Source organism: Anoplopoma fimbria, chromosome 11 (genome assembly GCF_027596085.1).
Source record: "Anoplopoma fimbria isolate UVic2021 breed Golden Eagle Sablefish chromosome 11, Afim_UVic_2022, whole genome shotgun sequence".
NCBI lineage: Eukaryota > Metazoa > Chordata > Actinopteri > Perciformes > Anoplopomatidae > Anoplopoma > Anoplopoma fimbria.
The window spans coordinates 13639013-13659874 of NC_072459.1; the positions used below are offsets into that span (position 1 = coordinate 13639013).

The following is a 20862-nucleotide window of genomic DNA, read 5'->3' on the forward strand; positions in this document are numbered from 1 at the left end:
CCATTTTGCTTTCTGCAACTTCACCGCTAGATATTGCCAAATATTACATTCTGACCTGAGACTGTGTGACTTGTTTTGTAGGTATTTGGTCACAAAAAAAACAATTGGACAAATAAAATGTCGACCAGATGATGGTGCAAGAGGAAACGTTAAAGGATCACCAAAGAGATTACAGTTCATCCTGCCAAATTTCACTGCAATCCATCCCAAAAATTGCAAAGAAATTTCCCAATAATTATGTGAACTATGTAGGATTCATGAAGTTATTTTAGTCTGGACCAAAGCAGTATATTTCATGTTTAACAGAAACCCAATATATTGAGTTTGGATGAAAATCCTCTCTGACAAATAACATTTAAAGGTTAAAGAGCAAGAGGGAAGCAGAGGGAGACACAAACATTTTCAACTGGCTTGGATGTTAAACAGCCATGAGCATTATCTGTTCTGCCTCAATATAAGGGACATGATACAACTAGATCATTGCAATTGTCATCCTCTAGCATGTTGGGTAAATTTTCTTTGAGAATTTAATTCTGTTCCCCAATAAGTCTTTTACCAAGTAGAGTGGAAATTATTTATTTGGAGAAAATAAATCTTGTCATCCATGTATTCATGCGAGCTGCATTGTACATGAAACCCTCCATGAAACCCTCCATCTTTACTGTGAAAATAAACAGAAAATGGACAGAAAAGTACTGAAACATCCATATTATCAGTCTTGTGTGCTGTAAATAAGAGGGCAAAATAGAATTAACATAAAGGCAAGAAAAAAAAAAAAAAAAAAAATGTCAAAAGCAAGGAATCTCTGCGTCAAAAAGGCCCTTTGTTCAATCTGCTTTTCCACCTCACTGCCAGACACGGTTGTAGAAATCTCTCCTTCCTGTTTCTGTCTCCTGTTTTCCTTCATGAGAGAAAAACAACATGAAGGGGAGAGAGGGAAAAAAACGAGTGCATTAATCAAGTAGCTTCTTACTGCCAACAATGAGGTCAGTCTTTCATTTACTGGACTCACTGAGTCTGGACAAGCCACAACTGTCCTCCTACACATGCACAACAAAATGACAAACAATCTTTAAAAAAAACAATTTATTTGTTTTGGAGAGAGGGCAACATACTATTCTTTTCTTTACCGTAAAATAAAGTCGATACATTAGACTTTGCACTGCAAGTCCCGTCATGATACATAATCATACATTTACATATATAGATCTCTAAAAAACTACTTTGTAATCATTTGCTTACCACAGGGTCCTTTAACTCACCGTCTTTTCCTTAAAGATGCATTATTTGCATTTGTACACATTTTAAGCTGCCGTTAGCCAGAAGCAGCCCCATAGAAAGTTCTCATGTTAGCCTTAAGGCAGCAGTAAGCCCTTTGCCCAGAAAATCATTCGACACTGGACTCGTCTGAACCCTGGGAAAGACAAAGTCGTCCTCTGGGTTGAACAACGAACTCTGAAATCCAGCACTGGTTTCCAATCCTGCTCGTCTTTGGTTCACATACACCATTTAAATTACATTTCAGTAACACTGAGATCAAATAAAAATACTCCCAGCAGCTAAACCTTTAAAGGTTTGATTCATGAGACCTCGTCAATTTGTCAAAGCAGTATGGCCAAATGATGCAAGGGTTGTCAGGTAACACTGTCGTCTAAATCTAAAGCTAAGCATGTGTGGAAAGGTTTTTATTTGGGAGCTGGAACAAGAACCAGGCGGCCAGAGTTCGTTCTCCACCCAATTTTTTCATTTATAAACCTCAATTCTGTAATGTCTGCAAAACCAGCTGCTTTCAATGATTTACTTTTAAAGACACAAAGTCGTGAAAGTATCATTAGATTTGACACAGTCTAAATACAAATATATATATTTTTGCTTATAAAAATCTAATTGGGATGGACATGGGAATATAAATAAAATGAAACAATTTTCACATTTGAAGTAAAAAAAGAAAAAAAAAAAAAGAAATCAAATTTGGTAACAAGAACAAAAACTCCTCAACATTCATTTTACATCAAAAGTGCATCTGATTTAGAGCCAAGGCTTCTCAATCAGGGATGTTTGGTCTAGACAAGAAATCAAAAGTAAGATCTTAGGCAAAGGCAATGGAAACCACTTCCAAATTAAGGCCCTAAGTTTGTATTTTCAAACCATAAAAAGCATCACCTGCTTGACTTTCACATATAACTGATAGCATAATATTTTATCTGCCCCTTTTCTGCCACTTTGTTGGCTGAGAGCATCTGTGATAATGAAGAGCTATAAAAAGAGGATGGCACGTAGAAGGATAAGTCACACTATGGCAGAAGGTAGAACAAGACTTGGAAGAGTCAATTAAAATGAAAAAATCCACACTCTGTTCCTCTCCATATAAGTATGTTATTCAAATTAAATTCCTAGATTGTACAGAAATGAACTAATTAACTTGATTCCTTCACATGCATGAATTTGTTTAACGGGTAGAAGGAAAACAATAGTGATAGGGGAGGGAGTGTTTTTCTCTGTGAAGAAAAATGAATCGTCATATCTTAAAATATGGTATTCTAGCTGCGTAGCTGCCAGTTTGGTTTGTTCCTCTCATGTATTACAATCACATTCATCTGACAGAGCTAAGCTTTTGTTTTCTTTGAAAAAGAATCAACCAGCAATCCTTTTAAAACCCCAAAGATCATTTAACATTAACTCACTGCTGCTATGAAGGAATTACAAAAGTCCTCAAAAGCTCTTCTAACTATCTGGATGGAAAAGAAAATGTTTTTGCTGCTCTATTAAAATAAAAAATAAAAAATATTTATTTATATGAGTTGTGACTGTATTTTCTTTCTAAGTACTTTGAAATGACATGTACCCTTCCTCTTTTTGTATAACAAAAGAAAAAAATATAAAACCATTTTATTTTGCATAAAGGTATCAAAATAGTCAACATGTTTTTTGACCAGTCACCCAAGTTGCAACTCTGTTTCCAAATCAAAACACAGATGGCAGCCGGAAATTAAAGGTCTTTGCATAATTTATACAACATAAACCCCAAAGAATTGTATCTGTTATGTTTGTCTACAGTTGACACTTTTTTGTGTGCAGCAGACTTAACGTATTTACATCCAGATGATTAGAAGAGTCTTCTAAGTAGCAGTAAGTGTTGTCAAACAACCCTCTGGGTTTTTCAATGATCACCAGGTAATTCTTTTTCAGTGAAACCGATGTGACTTGAACTTAACAGCAATACATAAGAGACACAAACTGGGGCTGCTAGCTGCCGTGGTGGTCGATTGAGGGTACTGTGAGTGGAGAAATTTATTAGGTCCTGTTATTCATTTCTACCTGTAAAATTATACTAATGGTTAAAAGACTTGAAGAATGTCTTAATTCTGAAGGGCTTAAACCAAAACATGCCTCGGTCTGTTTAATATCGGTGCAGCTGAACATTATTCTTCTACTAAACACCGGTGTAGCTACTCTACACACATCGCTCCATCTGTGTTTCAGCCAATCTACACAGACATGCAAAGTGCATCACAAAGAGCTTTACAGGTGGAGTTTTCCTTGTTTGAATCAAGACAGAGGCAAGGTGGATAAAAAAAAAAGAGAACAATGCTGTCCGATTAACACTGTTGAGCACCAGTGTTGTGCTTTAGCTTAAAAACGGTGCTCAGCTGAATGTTTCAAACACTGTGTGGCTTCCTGACATTCCTCATGACTGCCTGACAAGAGACTGAAAACACAGGACTGACTTGAAGGATGCTGCCTTCGGACTGCATCATTTGAAGTGCGAGCATACGTGCGTTTGCATCTGAGAAGAATCCGCAGCCAACCAGATACTTAATCTGTGTTTTGTTTCCCCCTGGTGGTCACTCTTGTAAGTGCACAGTATTCAAGGCACCGATGACTGCTGTTTACTAACTGTCTTGTTATTTGGATTTATGTGGAGGAGCATCTGAGCTCTGGGTTCAATACTGACTTCTAGTTCAGTTCCACATCCAGATTTTCTGCCATAGATGGGTGTCAAGGAAGCTACAGATAATGCTGAGGCTACTCTGTGGTTGAAGTTCAGAAACCAGGCAGGTTTCAGCACAGAATCTGGGAGAAGGGATGTCTGAACAGCTCCTCAGCACTGGGCCTGTGTTTGGCCTCCACAAAAATGCAGCTTATGAAGTCCCGTGCCTGGTCGGAGGTGTGCGAGGGCAGCAGTGGGTTGGTGGGCTGGGTGGCGATCTTGAAAATGGCCGCCATGGCCTCGTATTCAGCCCACGGAGGCTTTTCTGTCAGCATCTCTACCACCGTACAACCAAGGCTCCTGTAACAGAAATGCATGATTTTTTTGCTTTACTTTAATCTGCGGTGGAGTCTCATAACATGCTGAAACAAATACCACATATTAGCAGCTTGATACTAAAGCTCTACAGGAATGTTTTGAGTGGAAACTTGCTGGCTGCAGAGGGCCGCCTCCACCTTTTTGGGAGGTACAAACCCTCCTGGGAGCATTACTCCCCCTCCAACCCAGCCTTAGAACCTGGAACATACCAGCCTCTGTTACGACCTGTCTGACTGGCCTTCAGCCAATCACATCACTCCACTGGTAGGTCACCACCCAATCAGATTGCATAAGGGAATGTTGTCTGCTCTGTGTGTGGGAACTGGGATCAGTCTCCTAGATTTATTAAAAAGTTTTCCCTTTGAGAGCACAGACGCGCCACTGGATCTTATTCAAAATGATGTTGTTGAATGAAGGTTTTACTACCTCACATACTACCTCACATAAAATTAACGTTCATTCCCATTTCAAACTTAACTATTTTCAGTGGAATATGAAATTCTATCAAATTGTTGCTAGTACCACAGATGCAAAAAGCCATGATGTCTGTGTTTGTATTTGTGTATTTTTGCACACACACAAAATGAGTTTGTTAAACTAAGACGAAACTGAAGTTGTTCTACTCGGCCCATCACACCTTTGAAATCAATTATCTAATGATAGAGTTACCCTAGATGGCATCGCCCTGGCATCCAGCACAATCATAAAGAATCTCAGAGTTATCTTTAATCAGGATCTGTCCTTTAACTCTATTCTAGACTAGATTACTGCAATTCATTATTATCAGGCTGCTCTAATGAGTATCTTGATTCTCTCCAGTTGATCCAGAATGCTGCAGCACGTGTACTAAGAAAAGAGATCATATTACTCCTGTATTAGCTACTCTGCACTGGTTCCCTGTACAATCAAGAATTTAATTTAAAATCTTTCTCCTCACCTACAAAGCCCTAGGGGGCCAGACACCATCATATCTTAAGGAGCTTATAATGCCCTATTACACCACTAGAGAGCTGCTCTCCCTGAATGCAGGGTTACTTGTGGTTCTGAGAGTCTCAAAAAAGTAGAATGGGGGCAGTTATCATGCTCCTCTTCTGTGGAACCGGCTTCTAGTTTCAGTCTGGTGGGCCGACACACTCACCACGTTTAAGATTAGGCTGAAGACTTTCCTTTTTTAATAACGCTTATAGTCAGGGCTGGCTCAGGTTTGCCTTGGACCAGCCCCGAGATAAGCTGCTATAGGCCTAGACTGCCAGGGGACTACCTAGGATACACTGAGCTCCTCTCTCTTCTTCTCCTCTATCTCCTTCTGTATGTATTCATGTCCCATTTATGCACATTACTGACTTTCCTTCTTCCCCGGAGTCTTTGTGCTTTCTCTCCTCGCAGGTTTCAATGTTTCCTGGTTACAGCTGGAACATGGTCATACCTTCTGCCGGATGACACCCACTGCTACTATTGTTACTATTATTATACGTCAGGTTACTATTGGTATTACTGATACCATTAAGGCTTTTTAATTATTACACTATTGAGATGTCATTATCTTATCATCAGATATGTTTGCCAAAGAGGGCAAAACATGAAAATCTACAGTGGAAATCCATTCATACTGGATTAAAATGTTGGATGCTTCTCCAAGTATTAGTTTATCAACTAATATTTTAGCATAAGCATGACATCTACCCCTAAAAACCCTTTCGGGAAAAAAAAGGGATCAAGCTTTAAACTACACGGCTGTGTGTCTCACCAGACATCAGCCTTCCTGCCGTAGCCCTCTCCACTGATCACCTCCGGGCTCATCCAGTAGGGGGTGCCAGTCACAGTGCGGATGCCGGTGCCAGACATGCAGATGGTCTGCAGCCTCTTGCTGGCTCCGAAATCTCCGAGCTTCACGTTGCCCGCTGAATCCCGCAGAATGTTGGCACCTGAGTTGACATGGAACTTGTAAATATTTAATCTCGCTATTGACCTTTGACCTGCTGTGAAACACAAACATCTATGTCTGTAAACACTGTCTAAAAACAGAACTAATGTGTGAACGGTTTAATATTCAAGCCTCTGTAGTTTAACCGGCCTACCTTTGATGTCCCTGTGTACGATCATGTTGCTGTGCAGATAGGACATGCCCTCCAGGATCTGTCTTGTGTACTTCCTGGTCACGTTTTCTGTCAGCGCCCCATAGGCCTTCAGCTGGTCTTTAACTGAACCCTGATAGAAAAAAAAAAAAACATGTGCTTTACACAACAGCACACAGACCACCAATCTCCCTCATCACTGAAAAGTCTGAGCCCGGAACACAGGGAGTAAAGCTCAAATCTGGATTTGTGTTATGCATTCAAAGTATGGGAAATGTAATGTAAAGGGGCTTTAGTCCCAGAAACCATTGAGTCACAGGGACTTAACTATCAAACTAAGCCAAGGAGTAATATACAGTCGATGTGTCCTTGGGCAAGACACTTAACCCCAAGTTGCTCCTGAAGGCTTGCCATCGGTGTGGACTGGATGTTGCATGAATGTTAGTTAGAGTCTGATGGTGGCACCTTGCATGGTAGCCTGTCATCAGTGTGTGAATGGGTGAATGATATGCAATATACTACTGATTGTAAGTCGCTTTGGATAAAAGCGTCTGCTAAATGACTGTAATGTAATGTTTAGCAAATTTGTGTGAAGCCTGAATTGACAGGCAGAGGTCGAAAGGTGCCAGAAATACAGAGGCAGAGTAGAGTTAATCTGCTCTACGATTAGTTGTTTGAAGACCTAAAACAGAAAATCAGATCTTACTGCTGGCTGTCTGCTTTAGTACATCACTTCGTCTGTTTCTTTATCTGCCTTGTTTTTTTAGACTAAGTTGGTTACACAACTATTGCCCAGATTCCAAACCGAAAGAATGTTACTGAGTTCAAAGGTAAGTTCCTGAGTTCCTAAAAAAGGTTCCTGGAATAGGTCCTGCGGTTGAAATAAAAAAAGTATTTGACTTTTCTAAACCTAAACTCAGGTAGGAGGGATAGAGGAAACATGCCCAACTATACTTCTGAATGCCTAAACCACCAACTTTATAGCAAATCAAAATGTTAAGTCATGAGAAGTGACTGTTGTATACTTTATTAGTTTTTTTATGCTCTTATGTGACTGACCTAATGTTAGATGCAATAAGACTGATCCCAAAGACTGAGGTCATTGAATAGATTTCCCATTCCTGTGCTCCCTCGTTGAAGCTGTGACATTAAATGTTGCTGGGACTCACCCCCGGCATGAACTCCATGAAAATGGTGAGAGTCTTCTCATTGTGGTCCCTCAGACAGCCGTAATACTGAACAATACGCTCGTGATGCAGATTTTTCAGCAGCTGGATTTCACACTCCAGAGCACTGACCTCCTGTGGAGACAAAGAAAAGCAGGGAAATCAAACACTGAACATTCAAACAAGCGCTCAGACATTAAACATGAAAGCTGTCATTTCTGAACAATGCATCTCTGTTGATTTACGGTTTTCACATGTAAACAAAATGCCTGAGGCTGCATCATATCTGTTACCACTGATGACAAACAAATGTTACCACAAACATCGTGATTTATGGCTGCATGTGAAGTCTGCCAAAAGTGAAACCTAAATCAGAGATGAAGTGAACGCCATTAGCACAGTTCCCTAAATGCAGTTCCTGTGTTTACTTCAGATAATGAGGCCACAACATAGAGGAAGACAGAGGGAAGTCCAAGTCCTGGCACAGGAGCCGGTTTAATAGAAACAACTGATTCCCGACATGCTACAAGCTGGGGGCGGGATGTGAAGGGGTGAAGGGAGGCCAAGGCAGTGCTGACCCGTCACCCCTCACTGCTACCGCTCCCCCACAAAAGTCTGCTCCTTTCAGATACAGGAAGTGACAGCGCATGTTTTCTCCGTGGAAGACAGGAAAAGACATTAAAATAGGAAAGAGGGGGGTTGAGGGAGGAAAGAAAACCTCTTTAATACATTACACTAAGTTTTCTTCTATCATTTTCTTGCAGATTGATTATTTAATTTATACGGTAGGGGATAAAATAAAGTTTGTGTGGCTGAACACCTGAACTAAGACCACGAAACTTAAATAGTTGATGGATTAAACAAAAGCTCAGTTATGCTAAATACCTGCGTTCCAGCACGATGGCTTGAACAGATTAACATGCACAACATATGAGGTCATTCTTGGAGCTTTTACAGTTGGGCAGTACTGCAGAGTTGCAGATTTGTTATTAATCAACAAACTTAGGTTTGGTTTTACAAAAGATTGTCATGTCAACATCCATGACATAAAAGCAAAAGTAGAGCAGAGATGACACCATTTCCTGGCAAAATACTTTTTAATTTGCATTTAGAAGTAGCAAGATGTCAGCAAAGCAAACTAAAGCTGCAACAAGAGGTTACATGTCCATAAGCAACAGTGGAGATATTCTCGACAGTAACAAAAAGAGATAATAGGAAGGCACAAGACAACCGAGCATTCTGTCTAAACACGAAGAGTTGATCTATCCATGTTACTGTCTCACCTTGCTGGTCTCAGGACTCTCAGGATCAAACTGGACCTGCTTGGCAGCCAGCTCCCTCCCAGTATCCACATCATAACACAGGTAGACCCGACCAAACGCTCCCTGGCCCAGAAGCTTCCCCCGCCGCCACGTCTTCGGAGCACTGGGGGCTGATAAAAATAAAATAAAAAAAAGACAACAGCAATTAATATGTTACAGTTTACATAGGAATCAATTTTTACTTTGATTTTACTACCGAGGGGTTCAGAAGCAGATTATACTGACCCACCTTTAAAATATTGATGAGATTTTTTCATCCTGCTAAAAGTAAATTCTGGTGGAAACTCTCATTACATGATATAAGCATCTTGGCCCTTTAACCCTACAGTGTATCAGTTATTTATCTCTTAAGAATTCTTGTCATCCTAAAAAGTGAAGTGTATTTTTAAAAGTACATTTGTTTATAGTTCTTCTAGATCAAAACTCACACTTATGGGCGACAGAACGATCTTGGGGACGGAGCCGGCCCTGAGCGTCGACCAGCTGCCAGCTGCCCACACTCTCCTCGCTGCCATTGAGCGACCGGCGTGAGGGCACCAGAGTGAACAGGTTCCCCTGGGGGCGACGGATCCGCGGAAACGTCCGACGGCCTGAAGGAGAGCAGGAAAGAGGCTGGCTGAGGTTAAATATCACATGACAAACAGGAGTGTTTAAGGAAGGAAATAGAAGAAGAGTTGCTAAGATACGGATCGTCTTACCTTCACTGTGGTCCTTATGATGCAGGGAGACATGGTACCTCCGAGGATAGGTGCCTCCTTTCCCTGCCACCCTGTCATACACATGATTTTCCCTGTCTGAAAGCAAATACCCAAAAGGTGAAAGGTCAGCAGGATTACTCCGTAATTCAAACGGTTTTGCTCACACAACAAAAACAGGAGCTAATCTCCTTTGTAGCTTATACTTATGTAGAACAAGGCTAATCTGAACTTGAAATTCCTGTTTATGTAGATGCCTTTATCAAATCAGTAATGTTGTGCTCTCTGCTTGGGCCTGGGCCGGAAAGGTATCTATGTTTTTGATATTGCGTTGTTTGGTTTGTTGTAAACCCAAACTTCATTGCATCCCTCACAAATTGCAGCAGTCTATAGAAATATTCCACCATTGCGTCCATGATGCTTTAAAGGAAGTTTGAAAGAGGCTGTCACAGTGCGTTAGCCAATAAGATGTGGGACATGGACGAGGTTGTTAGAAGGAGCTTTTCTTGCAGCTGCTCTCACCTGAGCACTCCAGACGATTATCAGGGTAACTCTTGGCTCTGTGCATGCGGGACTTCCTCAGTGAAGGGCTGTGCAAAAAGAAGGAAGGAAGAAGAGTGAGACTTTATATGGGAGGTGTTTACATAGAACAGGTTACAGTTTTTTTTTGGTTGCAAACACCAATTATGGAAATGCAATGGAAAAATAATAAAACATGTAATGAGTAGTGAGTTTCTAGCAGGCTTTACTCCTCACCTGTCTGAGTTGCTGTCCAGAGACTGACAGCTTCCAGAGACTGAGTTCTCTGCACTGCTCCAGGGATCCAGCACCTGTAAAAGGGCACAGTGGAAAATAAAGGGTGTGTATGCACATCTTCTTTGTGAACACCCATTTCAGAAAAAAAAATCCATCCAAAAAACGGAATTCATGTTTGAAAACTTTGGTAGCATAAGCCCATTTTTTCTTTTTTTTCCTAGGACAGCTACACTGGCCATGTATAGTTAGACAACTCTCAGGACTTACTGACGGCTTTGTTAGACCTTTTGCTCCAAAATCTATTTACTTTTTACCACTTACCGTTCCCAAAAACACTTTTATAATGTCAATAAGACTTCCATTAATAAGCAAAACAATTTAGAAATCCGAAAAGGTCTTGATTCAAACAGGATTAGTTTATTTATGTTTTCAAATCTCAAAAGTCATAAACAAACACATCATGCGATTTGTGCTTTAAGTTGGATTTTCCCCATTACTAGTGAAGCAATGACTCACACACTGATCGCTGGTCTCAGGGATGAACTCCCCCTCACTGTTTATGCTGGTGTATGAACCTTGGCGTGCGATCCTCTGCTGGCGTTCAGGCACGTAACCAGGAGGCGGCGAGCTACGCCCCGTGTTCTGAGAACCTGGGATTAGACAGAAGGTATGAGCAGACAGAAAACATTAGATATGTGAGAGGAAACAACAGGCCTGAGGACTGAAATGTGAAGGAGGACGTCAGTTGTGATGATAATATTGTTTGAGAAATGTTTTCCATATTCTATTTTTTTTTTTTTAAATATTAGGCCCTGTTCATTTATGTTGAGATTCATTGTTTATTTTCTTTTTAGCACAGGTAGCACAAAAGCAAACATGCAGTAGTGGAGAACACAGCACATGTAGTAACTTTCGTGATACTGTTGACGTGAAATAAATACGAATATTAAGTAAAAAAAAAAAAAGACATATCAAAGTGCTGATTGCCTCCATAATAAATGTAAGGAGCAACAGCAGAGAGCAGGCTTTTTCATTTATGGACCTCCTGCAGCCACTTCATCCTAAACCAGGCCACTGGTTCACCAAACTAATAGCATTCTGTAATCTGATTGGCTTCTATCCAGCAGGCATCGTCTAGTGATGTTGAACAGGAAAAGGAAGTGGACCCATTGCTCAAAAGGGGAAGCTAAAGAAAGACCAGCCACAGAGAGAGAGAGAGAGAGAGAGAGAGAGAGAGAGAGAGAGATTTTGACGAGGTAGTAAAAAAGAAGTGGCAACATTTTCAAAAATGTTTGAGGCTTCTGAGAAAAATAAAGATTCTAAATTTCCTCCTGTGAATCAGTGTGTGAAACATCTTGTTACAGATACGATTAGAGAGAAGTTTGAATGACAGTTGAAGGTACCAGTAGATAGGTGGCGCCCCCTGGGCTCAGAGGATTGGTACACTGTGCTAACGTCTCCGGTGGACTGGGAGGACTTGATCCTCACCTGCTTACACGGAACGTGGTGGGAGGGGGAGGAGGCCTGCAGTGGGGACAAGGAAGAGACAACGAGGTTTAAAGAAGGCTTTAACACAGGATTAAACAGCCGCTTCATGTCTGCAATCCAGTTAGTGTAATGCAATTGAGGAACTTTGATTTTACACAACAGTGCTCTGTGGTGAAGAAACAGCAGTGGTGCAATGGTACGCTGTGAATGCACGCCCAATCTGTTTGTGTTCATGCGTGTCTCACATTGCTGTGCTCCTGATTGAGCAGCAGGATCCGGATGCTCTTCATGTTGGAGCTTCGGTCCAGCAGGTCGATCGCCTTGTCAAGGTCGTCCTGATCTCGCAGAGGGATGGACAACTGCGAGGATACGAAGTCAATAATATAGATGAACAAACACTCACATCAGGATCCACGAGCCTGCAAAGGCTTTTAGGAAACATTGTGAAATGTTTTTTTTTTAAAAAATGATTGTACAAAAAATGAAGACATTTGGGTTGAATTATTTCCAAAATAAAATAAGATTTCAATCTCAAAAAACACACACGTATATATTCAGACATGAATATAGGGACATTTTAAGACATAGTTGAGACTATTAGTCCATTAGTCGGTTGATAATACATGAATTGGCAACTGTTTTGATGATTGATTCATCACTTACCTCATTGTTCATATAATGCAGGTCTAGCTGCTGGCCAAAGACAGTCGTGACTTTCTGCTGGATTTCCTCGAACTGCACAGGTCGACCAAACACCAGGATCCTACACATAAAGAAAAGCAAGAAATCACACAGAAATACAAATTATGAAGGGATCTGTACCGGCTGCTGAGGAAACTGCGTTTGACCCTCATTCACATGTGCAAGCAAAACACACACACACACACACACACACACACACACACACACACACACACACACACACACGCTGCTGTTTGTAGTGTGTGAAGGTTGCTCTAAGTACACCTCTGCATATTTGTGGTGTGTGCTGGCAGCCACAAACTAACCACAAACTTTTCCCTCCTTCATTCTCCAGCTCACATACCAGTCTGGAATAAGTGCTGCAGTGGAGCCTGAGATGTGCTCTTTCTCATGAACTGGAACATGTGACAAGAACAGCATGCCTGAGTGAATGTGTTTATGTCTCTGTGCGAGTGCTCTCTCTCACTTGCGTTTAAGTATAAACATGTATGCATGTAAATTGCCTACACAGACATGACATGCATGAAAAAAAAACCTGCTAAAGAACAAAACTCACCTCCGCTCTCCTGAGAATTCAAACTTTATCCTGACATCGTCCTGAGAGTAAACAGAAACAGGAAGGTCAAAGCCGACAAAGGAGGTCATCAAAGTGCAATTAGAAAGGCTGTGCTGATATTCTAAGATATGTGATGATGTGATTTACCCAAAAGAAAAGACTTGCACGTGCACTTTCTTCACTTATTGGCATAACACAAAGATTGTTTGCTTGGAAAACATTCCTCCATCGCTACATCGTAAAAAACACTCTTCCACTCATAGCAAGTCCAAACTTAAGTTATTGAGGTGGGAAAATGGTGGAGACCGTCTTTCCCAGGGGGACAATCTCTAGTTTTAAACAAACACTGCATCGCACACAAGTTGTCTGCTTTGGCTGTTCTCTGTGGCTGCAGGCCGCCGTGGTTAAAAAAGCGAGGGTGGGTGGGCTAATGGTCACACAGGCAGAATATATTTTGAGAGAAGAAGTTGAACATAACTGGATCTTATACATTTGTGGGTGGCTTTCTTGGTTATGTGTCTCTTGTTTTGCTAAATTAGCTAACTGGGTGGGCTAGGTGAAGTACTTAGAAACTATATGGGTGATAACCAATTACACATTATTTTGTTAGCATCCAAGGCCCTCCTGATTTCTAAATTTAGCACAATTTAAACTGAACACAACCTAAAGACTGTAAACTATTTAAATCTGGAGCAAATATCCGCCTGTGTGGTGAGTTTTCCCACACGGTGATGCAACAGTGTGCAAATGGATAGTGAGGATTCATGCTGTGGACAGAAGACTGCCTGCAGCGTGTGAGATTTATCAAGCTTTATTCTCGACTTAACTATTGAGGACTTGAGCAGAAGTTCCATTACAGGCGAGGGACACTTCAACAAAAATCAAAGCTGTTCACCTCCTACATTTCCTCTTTAGAAATATAAAACTGAAAGCATTTTAAATGTATTTCATTTTAAGATAACTTTCATTAAATGTGTGTTTCTGCATGGGACCAAGACGTTTGAGCTACTATTCTGACTTATTTTAAGCCTGGATAATAACAACATTTCCAGTATTTCTGGGTGTAAACCCTGGTTTATGAGGAAAACTTTGTACAAGCCAAAGCTTCCAAACCGTCTTCTGAAATGGTTAAATTTTGCAGCTGTACCGCACCTGTCTGTTGGCCTGGGCCGGCGTCTTGGGTTTGCTGCTGTCGTACGACAACACAGGCTGGCGGCGAGTCATCTGGAGGGCAACCAGGTCCTTCATTATAGAGTGGAGAGCCTGCCTCTCATCTGAGAAGGATGGTGGGTTGGGAAAAATACACAATTAAGAGTGTGGCTTTGATAAGGGATGACCTTGGGGTGCGTGTATGGCAGAAAAAGCCCTTTGCACTTAGTTCTGCACTCAAAGGTGTGTGAAGCAGATAATCAGACATTTTTAACTACATCCACATTGAGACCATCCTGTGGCAGAGTATGAGAGGCAGGCAAGGACTGCAGTGTTTTCGATATGCCTATTCCCATGTTTGATCTCAGGGCAAGCTCTGCCTTGGCTGGACTCGCTCCCGAAGAGAAAATATTCTCCTTGTGTAGCTTGGACAGACATCATACAGCCCCGAGCAGTGAGAGAACCAGACCCCCATCTACATAACGCCGACAACAGATCCTTCATTCGACAGTGTCTGGAGAAGCAGCTTGCACAGGGTTCTGGCCTCAGAGATGGTGTTTGTTGCGAGTGTGTGTGTGTGTGTGTGTGTGTGTGTGTGTGTGTGTGTGTGTGTGTGTGTGTGTGTGTGTGTGTGTGTGTGTGTGTGTGTCTGTCTGTTTTTATCTCATGCTGTGAGGAATACATGTTCTGAAATGTCTGTCTAGCATCAGAATTTAGAGGACTTACTCATTGTGGCGATGTCTGCGTACGCGGTCTACAAACCAGTCTTCAGAAAACTTGTCTGTGTTGTGCCGAACCCCCCCCCCACACACACACACAGCCTGTAGTGATAAGAAGAGAAATCAATTAGTTAAAAAAAAATGGAAAGTGCGGCCCTGTTTTTGTTCATATTACTTTGCTTAGCGACAGAGCAGAAGGATGTGAGTCATCGAGTCGGACAGGAGATGACACAGGACAAAAGGTTATTAGCCAGAAAACTTGTCAGCGTGCAAGTAAGTACCTCAGGACATAAAACATCACCTTGGTGGTAAACAGTACTGAGATGAGGAGGTCATTAGGAAAACTACAAGCTGATGGCTACACTGCACTCTTATTATACATGGCATCAAGGTAATTATATACATGATTTTAATGTGACACTAATCAGATGTGCTGTATCTTTCATGTACAACTCATGGTTCCTTGCAGGCATGAAAAAAACAACATGTAACCCAAGCCTGCAGAATACATACCTCAAGATTCCCCTGACTGAGTGCCCTGAACCCTGAGTGAATGAGAAAGTGTGCAGTGCGTGTGAGAATGTGTGCTGAGCGTTTTGCCCATGAGAACGAATGACAATTGAAAACGGCTGCAACTCAAGCTGCACTGGCAGCAATCAGTCTGGCACAGTTCATACGGGAAGAATGAGAGTTTTTTTTTTAGTTTTTTTAGCCATTTTAAATATCTACCAGCTTTAAACTTGTCTGATTGCACGAGCTGCAGAAACCATAGCTCGGCTGTGTTATAGCTCCATTGTTGCTGTTAACAGGGCAATATTATCTGGCCAGTTCAAGGCGTCAACAGCGTTATAAACTGAGGCATTTCCTTCAATGGAGAGGGTTTCCCCCTAAATTTGTCCCAATAAAACGTTGGATTTGAACTAATCCAACAAAAGAGAACTCGACTTGACTGACAAAAGCATACAATAAATAACAAAACCAAAAGACAATTACTGCATCAAATAAGAGACTTTATTCGAATAAACCATCTCAACCAGAGATGGCCTGATCAGATATTTTCTTTCCTGATTCCAGTACCTCAACTCAGGTAACTGCTGATACCTAATTCGATCCAATACCAGAGCTTTTTCAAACAATTAAAATCCGATGTTTAAAATCAAACATAAAAGAATAGTTATGCACAGGAACTTAATGCAAAGGGACCGGTGTGCCGCTAAATGCTGATTTGGCTGCCCATTGAGACAGAACGAATGTGACTGACACTGATGGAGAAACTGATCAGCTTAACAAGATCAGTATCTGCACGCATGCTGCTGCAGTGAACTGGACTGGTGCATCCCATTTCTAAACCATAACAACCCTTGTTAGGTTACAGCATATGTTTTAAGTGTGCCACGATAATAACTACATGTTTAGTCTGCCCATGAGCCAAAGCATATATCTATATGGCCATAATGAGTCAATGCAAATAAGATTAGCCTCTCAGTAATTTCCCCTGACAGGTCTAAAAAGAGAGATATAAACCAGAGTCCACTGTTAACGAAGCGAGGGCTGCACCTTGACATGTGCTTCGGCTTGCCCAGAAACACACTGTAGCAATTCAACCCATGTACATTAGATCCATCAGTAGGTGCCCGCTAAGCTTAGAAAACTAATCACTTGTTACATTTTTCAAACAAAACTGTGACAAAACCCCAAGACGGGGAAATAACAGAGAGCGGGATGAACAGCGTCTGATAATGGAGCCTACAGAGGAGGTTGCCAGCGTTTCTCGGAGTTGTAGATCTGCAGTCAGAAGGCTGTCTGAGAAGAAAAATGGGCAGCATCGGTACCTGAGGCAACTCATTGACTCTGTGGATTTCTGGGTAATAATCACCCACAGGAATGCCGGGCATGTCCGTCCGTGGTCGGCGGAGCGTTGCCACGTTGCTTTTTAAGCTTCCGCCACTTTCATGTTCCCCCTGCCAACGGATAAGTTGCCAAGTACTTTTGTCCTTCAACCGTTCGTGCTTCATGCTAGGGCCATATAATTGCCCACAAGTTGCATGGATGCGGAGTCACGTCAGGTCAGCCATTATCTCCTGTCTCTACCAACAACCTGTTCTCCAAAGAGAACATCATAGGTGCTGGATCTGGAGAGGAACAGCTCAGACTGTGTACTTCAAGGGGTCCCTGAAGTAAACAACACAACAATTGACCTCTTCTTTCCCCTACGTCTCTTCATTTTAATAACCTCCCAGGTGGAATGTGGGGAATTCAACGGAGAAGGAGGCTGTGCTCGACCGGACCGGTCAGCTGTGCCTGCTTTATTTTCCTTGTATCACATTTCCAGGACTAGCAGGATTTACATGGATTTTCCCCCCCCCTCCCTCTCTCTTCTCTGTCTGCTTTGAGAGGTGTTTAGTCTGAGGCCGTTTTTCCCAGCCACGGTTCTTTCTCTGTCTCTGGCCAGCCATGTATCTGGACTAAGTGCTTCACAGCAAAATGTCCTGGCCCGATGTCTCTCCTGTTTCAGGTGCACGTGTTCTGGGTTTAGGGTAACCCACCACATTTAAATATTGCAATCTCGACAAGTCGCTGTTTCTTGCCGTGGCCACAGTTTCAAATGCCCTTTGTAGGGTTTTAATAAACATACATACAAACACAAACTTTCAAATAAACATTTCTAAAGGTAAGCTTATTGACAATCTTAATTGGTTTAGAAAATGCAGAATATTCTGCGTGTCAACATTACAATAAGTAAAGGTCATAGAAATTCCATCTCTGGTCCATACCTGCGATGCCTATTCAGCTGTCAACCACAAAAACTACCAACAGCTATCTTTTGGCATCCAGAAAAGATGACTTTTACAACCAATGACAGTATCATATAAAGGACCTTTTTACATTTTGGGAAATTATGGTGGGTTAGAGAGTAGATTGGAAGCATTAGTACAGATATCATAAAGAATAATGAATGAAGCATTAAGCCACTGGTATTGAAACCACGTTACAAGATAAGGATATATATCATAGTGTGATATGATGGTAACAATCGTGTGTATTTATGTTCTTTGCTTCTTTTATTAACACAAAACAATCACATGAGAACATCCAACAGTTGACTCCATGCATATGGAGCTGCATTCATGTAACATGTGACATGTCTCGCATGTGAACAAACTGTAACTGCAATTTAAAAAGACTGAAAGCAACGACTCACTGTATGTACAGAGTTTTAACTTGTGCACATCTGTTTGCTCATCTGGTACGAGGACAAACACTAAACAACAACTAAATTAAAGTTATCTTATATTTTCTGATACTGTAGTATGTTTGTTTACATACTATGCTGTGTTTGCATTTACAACAGTAAATGCAAACACAGCTGTCAAACTGGCCTCTTCAGGTGTGTGCATGATTATAGAGGACACTGAAGTTAAGTCCTTTGAATGGGAATTCAAAGGACTTAACTTCAGCTTCAACATTTTTTAAGGACTTATACACTAGTTTTAGACCCTCTGTCTATTTGAATCTGACGACTTTGATGCCAACAATTATACCTAAAGGAGTCTCTTAAATATAAACATTCATGTTGGGATTTATTTTTGTTATTACAAGAAAAATATGTAATAATTGAGGTACTGGGTTGCTTTGAAGAGACCTCACATTACAATTTCCCCACACGACCTGAATGCAGCATAATCCACTCATTTTGTATACCTGTCATCCCTGTCACGTGCGCAACCCTCTCACCTGTCGCCTTGACTTTTCCCGCGAGCAACCCACTGTGGTCACCGGTGTCTCGCGGCGGGGATGACGCAGTAGGTCACGTCCATCGGAGCCCTCAGTCCAACCGACACACCGGGGAGCGCGTGAGTGGGGTCGCCATGGCGGGGCTTACCCCCCCAGGTGATGATCCTCTTCAACGGGGAAGGAAAGCACGCGCACAAAACGGATACTTTCCAGGTAGTAAAAAACAAAACAACAACAAAAAAGTAAAACTGTAAAACAGTTTACAGAGAAAATATTCCGATGGGGGGAAAAAAACAACAACAAGCCTACATGAGGCTGCTGCTCCAGCTGTGGCCCACAGACAAACCTCTGCTCCGCTCCAGCCTCGGGTCTTTGGAAAACTTAAATTTCCAAAACATTTTCACATTCTTCTACCAAACAAGGTGCAACAACAACCGTGTGGCCCGAATGAAATCCATTTATGAGGAAAAGACCGGACGGTTTCCGTGGTTTTGAGAGCCTCTCTTCCTGCTAAGTTTGCGGATTTTCCTTCTCTGGGTTGCCAGGTTGGAGTCCAGAATAGTCTAGGCTGCAGATATCTTTATGTTTGAATACAACAACGTCGCAATATAACTTGAATGTGGTAATTAACATTAGAATAAAGGCCTATGAATAAAAATGCATTTTGATTAAGCGCGCGACATGTTGGAGTTTTAACTTAAAACTTTATTTAAAAAAATGACACTAGCAGAAAGAAACACTATATGTATAACGTTACTCTTATTATACACTTAACCTCGATGCATGTCAAGCGAGGCCAAGCTGGATAAACTTTTTACAAACTTCTCAAACTACAGTTCCCCAGCATTCATGTTAGATCCACACTGACTGTGATGCGAAAGAAACGCTGTCTCTCCTCAGTCACCGAGTAGTTGTGCGGTTTCTTTAGCCAAAGGCAGTCCACAACTTGTCCCCCCCCCCAAAACCAAAACAAAGTAAGAAAATACTCCTAATCTTCAGCCGAGTGCGTCAAACTTCCTGACAGAGAAAATATCGCCACCGGAACCCGCTTTTTAGGCTTCAAACTAGTCGTGAAAACTTCACTCCACGGCCGCGTCCATGTTCTGTAAGTGCTTCACTCTCCGTCGTCCATAAGTGTGCAATAACACGGACTTATTCTCGGGGGGATTTCTGGGTACTAAACTATCGAAATAAAAAAAGCCGTGCAGTTCGCGTGCACGCGCTGTTACGAAGTGTTTCTGTAGGAGCGCGCACAATATGGGGCGGACCAACTGTGACGTGATTCTGTGCTGCTTTCAAGGGTAAAAGAAAATCGTCCATTTGAACCCAGCTTTTTGCCACTTAATTGATGCAATAAACAAAAGGGGGGAGAAAGTAGTCAGATCCTTTACTTAAGTAAAAGTAATTAAACTACAGTGTAGAAATACTCTGTTACAAGTAGTAGTCCTGCACTAAAATGTTTCTCAAGTAAAAAAATATATGTGGTAACATAAGATAAGATAAAATAAGATAATCCTCTATTAGTCCCGAAGCGGGGAAATTTACAAGATTACAGCAGCATAGAGGGAAGTGCAAACAAGAGACATCGCATGTGCACAGATTGTAAAGCCCTCTGAGGCAAATTTGTGATTCTGGGCTATACAAAATAAACTGAATTGAATTGAATTGAATTGAATAGTAAAAAAAAAAAGCAAATGAGCAATAAAAAAAACAGTAAAAAACAGTAAAGAATCCACAGTCACTGAAATATTATATATACAGACAGAAACTATTATAACTATTGTATTGCACAGTGTATTAGTGTCGTGTGGTCTACATCAAAATATAATTAAAATACTGTTAGAAATGGTACTCATTATGAAGCTAATTTCATAATAATGTTATATTTGATTATATTTATTGTATTAACGTGTAATCACATTCATTTTGCAGTTGGTAAAGGTGGGGTTCATTTTATATACTGTTGGGTAGCTTAATCTATAATATATCATATTTGTTGATTATATATTGTATTAATCTGTAATGTAACTAGTAATGATAATATTGGCCTCTGAAATGTAGTGGAGTACAGGTAGAAAGTAGTGTAAAATTAAAATACACAAGCAAAGTACAAGTACCTCAAAATCACGGGTTAAGCAGTCTGTCCACGGGTCTGGGGAAAAAGCTTTTTGGTTTGTGTGCGTGTGGATC

The 20862-nt window shown here is 41.3% G+C and overlaps 1 protein-coding gene across 1 annotated transcript; it reads right to left on the reverse strand.

Moving 5' to 3' along the window:
* Nucleotides 1-1638: 1638 nt before the first annotated feature.
* On the reverse strand, nt 1639-19905 carry map3k3 (mitogen-activated protein kinase kinase kinase 3). The gene is made up of 17 exons (XM_054607442.1): nt 18673-19905; nt 14945-15039; nt 14222-14343; nt 13070-13110; nt 12475-12574; nt 12057-12170; nt 11727-11847; nt 10840-10973; nt 10324-10397; nt 10090-10157; nt 9571-9666; nt 9301-9462; nt 8834-8982; nt 7554-7685; nt 6388-6517; nt 6057-6234; nt 1639-4291 (listed from the first exon to the last, which is right to left on the reverse strand). The coding sequence occupies exons 2-17, from the start codon at nt 14946-14948 to the stop codon at nt 4063-4065; spliced, it is 1854 nt and encodes a 617-aa protein (XP_054463417.1). The 5' UTR covers nt 14949-15039; nt 18673-19905; the 3' UTR covers nt 1639-4062.
* Between the last annotated feature and the right edge of the window lie 957 nt (nt 19906-20862).

What these genes read in the sequence shown, in the direction of transcription:
- map3k3 (XM_054607442.1), bottom strand. An exon ending in TCAATCAGGAGCACAGCAAT is followed by an intron (nt 11,848 to 12,056) that starts GTGAGACACGCA and finishes TCCCCACTGCAG; the next exon opens with GCCTCCTCCCCCTCCCACCA. An exon ending in GGCAGGAAGGCTGATGTCTG is followed by an intron (nt 4,292 to 6,056) that starts GTGAGACACACA and finishes TTTCTGTTACAG; the next exon opens with GAGCCTTGGTTGTACGGTGG.